The sequence below is a fragment of the Monoraphidium neglectum genome (assembly GCF_000611645.1).
Source record: "Monoraphidium neglectum strain SAG 48.87 unplaced genomic scaffold scaffold03211, whole genome shotgun sequence".
Lineage (NCBI taxonomy): Eukaryota > Viridiplantae > Chlorophyta > Chlorophyceae > Sphaeropleales > Selenastraceae > Monoraphidium > Monoraphidium neglectum.
Window position 1 is genome coordinate 1 of NW_014010417.1, and position 4821 is coordinate 4821.

At 64.2% G+C, this 4821-nt stretch overlaps 1 protein-coding gene across 1 annotated transcript; it reads left to right on the forward strand.

Annotated features, from left to right (window-relative positions):
- Positions 1-258: 258 nt before the first annotated feature.
- On the forward strand, positions 259-1877 carry MNEG_12369 (magnesium chelatase subunit I; the record flags this gene model as incomplete). Its single annotated transcript, XM_014039159.1, has 5 exons — positions 259-285; positions 562-698; positions 893-950; positions 1295-1419; positions 1679-1877. The coding sequence occupies 5 exons, from the start codon at positions 259-261 to the stop codon at positions 1875-1877; spliced, it is 546 nt and encodes a 181-aa protein (XP_013894613.1).
- Positions 1878-4821: the final 2944 nt, after the last annotated feature.

A 4821-nucleotide genomic window follows, 5' to 3' on the forward strand; every position in this document is an offset into this window, starting at 1 on the left:
GGGGGGGGGGGTGGCGTGCGCGGGTGAGGGAGGGGGCGCGGGCGGTTGGATGGTGTCAGTGGCATGAGCGTCAGGGGGGCTGTAGCAGGCGTGAGGAGTGGAGCGTGGTAGCGGAGGACAGCAGGGCGGTGGGAGGCAGGGGAGCAGAGGACGGCTGGGAGGGGCTGCTGCCGTCGGCCGGCGCGACCGAGCGGCCCCGCGTCGCCCCGCGCTCTGCAGGAGGGCGAGCTGCGCCCGCAGCTGCTGGACCGCTTCGGCATGTCGGTCAACGTCAAGACGCTCATGGTGGGCGCAGCGGCGCAGGGGGGTCGAGCGAGGGGTGCGCCTGGGTGCCGTCCACGAGTCCGGCAGAGCTGCGACTGTGCACGGGCGCCGTGACCCGTCTGCAGGCCCCCACCTGCTGGGCGGTCCCCCGGCTTCGACCGCCGGGCGGCCAGGTCGGCCTTGCACATCGCCCTGCTGCCCTCGGGGCCCGCCGCACACCCGGCGTTGGGGCGAACCCGTCCGCCCACTCAACCTCACGAGCCTCATGCACGCACACCCACGGGGTTGCCATAACAGGACGTGGCGCAGCGCACCCAGATGGTGCTGGACCGCATGGCGTTTGAGGCCGACCCCGAGGCTTTCCTGGAGAGCTGCAAGGCGGAGCAGGACAAGCTCACAGACAAGCTGCTCTCCGCACGCAGCAGGCTGACAAAGTGGGCGGTTGTCGCGCGACGCGAAGCGCGCCGCGCCGCCGGTGGGGGCGGGACGGGGCGGCTGCCAGGGAGCTGCTGCTCTGCGGGCGGGCGCCGCGGCAAGGGCGATGGTATGATGGGCTTGTCGCGCGTTGGCCGTCCTGACAACCCCCTCTCGATGCCCCCGCTTGGCCCGTCTCGCGCGCGCTGTGCAGGGTGAAGATCTCCAAGCAGCTGCAGATCTTGATCTCTGACATCTGCTCGCGGCTGGAGGTGGGGTTTGGGGCAGGAAGGGACGGGTCAAGCGGGTCGGGAAGGGGTGAGAGTTGGCCCAAGGACGGAGGGCGGCAGCAGGGGCTCACGCGGCCTCCCGCGGGGCAAAGGCAGGCAGGACCGCTCCTGATTGGCGACGGCGTGGCGCGGCGCGGCGGCGGCGGCGGCCGCCTGGGTGTGAAGCGGTGGCCCGGCGCGGCGAGGCCGGCCAACAGCCGGGGCAGCTCCCTGGCTCTGCCTCTGAGCATGACCTGGGTTGCTGCCCCTCCCACACAACCACCCACCTTCCACCAAAGTTGCACCCCCGCGTTCCTGGCAACCCAACTTTGATGCCTCATTTTTAGGTTGACGGCCTGCGTGGCGACCTGGTTGTGAACCGCGCGGCCAAGGCGCTGGTGGCGTTTGAGGGGCGCGACACGGTGACCCAGGATGACGTGGCGCGCGTCATCAGCAGCTGCCTCAACCACAGGTGGGGTGCCAGGCGGGGCTGGGGCCCCGTGGGCGGGAGTGGCACGTGCGCGCGGGGACGCGGTGCGGCGGTCGTTGGTCTGCAGCTTGCCCAAAGCCGTCGCGGGCAAGTGAGTGTGAGGTTGTGGCAGTGGCGGTCTAATCACTGTGTCAACGTGCGCCGCCGTTCTTCACGCCTCTTGCCTCCCTCCCCCACACCCCGATCCCCAAAACTATCTATCCACCTGCCCCGGCCCCCCCTTCACCTTGCGCCACCCCAGGCTGCGCAAGGATCCCCTGGACCCGATTGACAGCGGCACCAAGGTGGCGATCCTCTTCCGCCGCCTGACCGACCCCGAGTTTGTGAAGCGGGAGGAGGAGGCGAAGAAGAAGAAGGCCGACGCGGAGGCCAAGGCGGCGGCGGCGGCGCCCAAGAAGGCGGGCGCGTGGGGCGGGCTGCCGCCGGCGGTGAGGAGATAGGGCTGCCGCGGCGGCGGTGGCAAGTGTTTTCGCAGCCATGGCCGTTTTTCTTATCCATTTTTGACTTGGTCTGTTGTTCATTTTGTGAGCGTCCACATGCAAGCCTGGTGTAACTATACTAGTGCCTTTGCAACCTCGGGCGGTTTGGGGCTGGGAGTTCTGTGGTCGTCGATCTGTTCTCATCTCGGTGATTGACAGACCGGGATTTCAGAGGCGGTGTCCGCCACGTTGGTCGGTCAAACGACGAATGCAAGGTGCAGTGAGGCGCCTCCCATGGGTGTGTCCACCTGGCACGGGGGAGTGCTGGCATGACTCGGTTTAACCGTGGCAATCACACGCAGCAGCCAGACGCCCTGACGCCTGCGACGCAGGGTTGCCTCTATATGGAACCTCACAGGTTTGGACCACGAAAGCGGGCGGCGACAGCCTTACAGCAAATTGCAGGCATCCCCCGCTCGGCTCCAGAGGCAACGAGCAGGATCGCTGCACCAGCAGGGGTGCCGCGGACGCCTGCGACCCCTGCCCCAGGCGGGCGCGGGGCTGCCTAAAGAGGCAAGGGCTGGGTACCGAGCGCACCCGGGGTTTCCCGCAGCCCGTGTTGTGGAGAATTTGCGCGGCTGGGCGAACAACGTGGCCATGACAAGGCAAGCAACCAAGGCGAAAACCAGGGCACGGGAGGGTGCAAATGTGTGATATGTACACCTTGAATAAACCTTACAAAGTATGTGACATAGCATGTCATGAACTTATCAGGGCGTGAAAACGCGCAGCAACGCAAAAAGATGGATTGCGGGCATACAGATACATGTTATGCGTGGTTCCAGGACGGCCGACACATAGAGCAATCAGAGCCTGGTTGTGGTTGCCAGGGCGGCCGCAGATTACTACAGCAGGTTCACACATTATTGTATGATATAACAGCAGTAGTAATCAAAGGGGACTTTCTGCCCAAGACTTCAAGCCCACACAGGGGCCGCCCCATCCAACCCCTCAGCAGCTGGTGGGGGTCAGAGGGGAGCCCGCGTGCGTGTAACCAACTACATCGCCCCGTAACCAACTCCAGTCTGCGTGCAACTGACTGCAATGCCGTGTGACCGTTATTGGTCACACGGCATGCAATCGATTGCACTGCCGGCCACCCGGTCGCACGCAGTCCGTGTGCGACTGATTGCAACGCCGTGTGCCCGATTACATCGCCCTGCCCTGTAACCGATTGCAGTCCGTCTGCGACTGATTGCAGCACCGTGTAACCGCAACCGCAAGCTAGGCAGCACGCAGGCCCCACCCCCTGGCGCTGCTGATGCCTCTGCGGCATCGCATCGCAGCACCTGTCACCTGACCGCGGAACCACCACACCAGATGCCCAGCACCTTTGCGTCACATCAGCAACAGATCCGAGGGGTTCGTTTACACACGCCGCCGCGCCCGCGTCGTGCAAGCAAGTTCCGCCAACTGGCAGGTATCACGACGCAGCGGTGTTATTATAAATAGAGCCAGCGAGGGCCAAGCGTGCGCGCAAGCGGCCGCTGCTTTAAGGGTGAAGGTAAAGGTTGTGTCACCATTCCCTGCCTGTAGGCATTGCTGCCCCTGGGGGCCACGCGCCACTGGATGACGGCGGCATTTCGAAGGGGTGTGTTCCCAATTTTGTGGTAATGGGTAAAACGTTGCAAACCCAACAACCACCCATACAGGGACACGGCGCGGCATATGCACCCGTCACAGCCACGAGCGATTGCCGTACGTATGTACATGTGGGTCAGTAGTAGTTCGCTCAAGTGCGACCTGGGGCCCCCCTGTACACACAGGTGGTTCCCCTTCCTCCGGTTTTCCCGGCAGTTATTAGTTGTTGGTTGCAGCTAGACTGCTTGGATTGGGTGCGCCATGTCCCGCACCAAATACTGGGACATTGGCTTGCAGCAAGACTTGAACCCATGACCACAAGGCTCACAAGCCCGCGCCTGGACCACTAGGTCACGTGTTTACCCTCCCGCTGGAGCCAGCTAGTGTCTACTTGCCGCGCTGCTGCTGCTTTTGCTGGGGCTGCTGCTGTTGCTGCTGCTGGTGGTGGTTGGTTTCATGATAGGTCTTGAGCACGATCTCCCCGCCCCTCTTGGCAACCTCGGTTAGCGCCGGCTCCAAAGATGACGGCAAGCGGGGAAACCAAGGCTTGATGGCTGCCCGTAAACCTCGCTGCTGCAGAAGTGCCTGCCGCGGTTCGACGCGCTGCAGGCCCGCGGCGCTGGCATCGGCTGGCAGGGGGGCAGCGAGTGATGTGGTGGCGTGCGCCGCCACGACCAGGCAGATGGCTGGGGGGGGGAGGAGGAGGAGGACGGGGGACGGGGGAAGGGCCGATTGCGGCCGCAGAGTTGCGGGTCTAGCTTACTTGTCGCGTGCGCCCCTCGGAGGGTCATCGAATACGCCAACTCGGTTCCGACATTCCCGGTCGCGTCTGTAAGCTCTGGAAATACTTGATACATACAAGCCCAAGCCTGAGGACACCGGCTTGCACAGGAGCGTGTGACAGCAAAAGCGCAGGCCGTGACTCGGTGGCAGCGCCTTCATGCGCCTGATGGGCCTCACCCAGCAAGACCAGCGAACGGGGCGCCATCATGAGCTGGGGGTCTTGTACGCGGTTGCCTCCTCCTTGCCGGGTCTGATGTCACGAGGGCCTGCTGTGGTGTGTATATAGAGCAAAAGCCGTGAGGTGTGGCATGGGTTTGGCAACGAGCCAGGAGCGTCTTTGGCAAGGGTGACTGTCTGGGGTGCGAAGGGTGGTCATGAGGGGAGAGTGATTTTTTCACCCACATGCTCAGGTTGGATGCGCGCACCGCCGTGGAGAGCCCACATGTACTGTCCTGCACAGCCAGGGCGGGCTGCCACCACACTCACTTAGCGCTGCAGCAGTCAAGAACAGTGGCAACCTGTGCACCCCTCCCCCCCACCC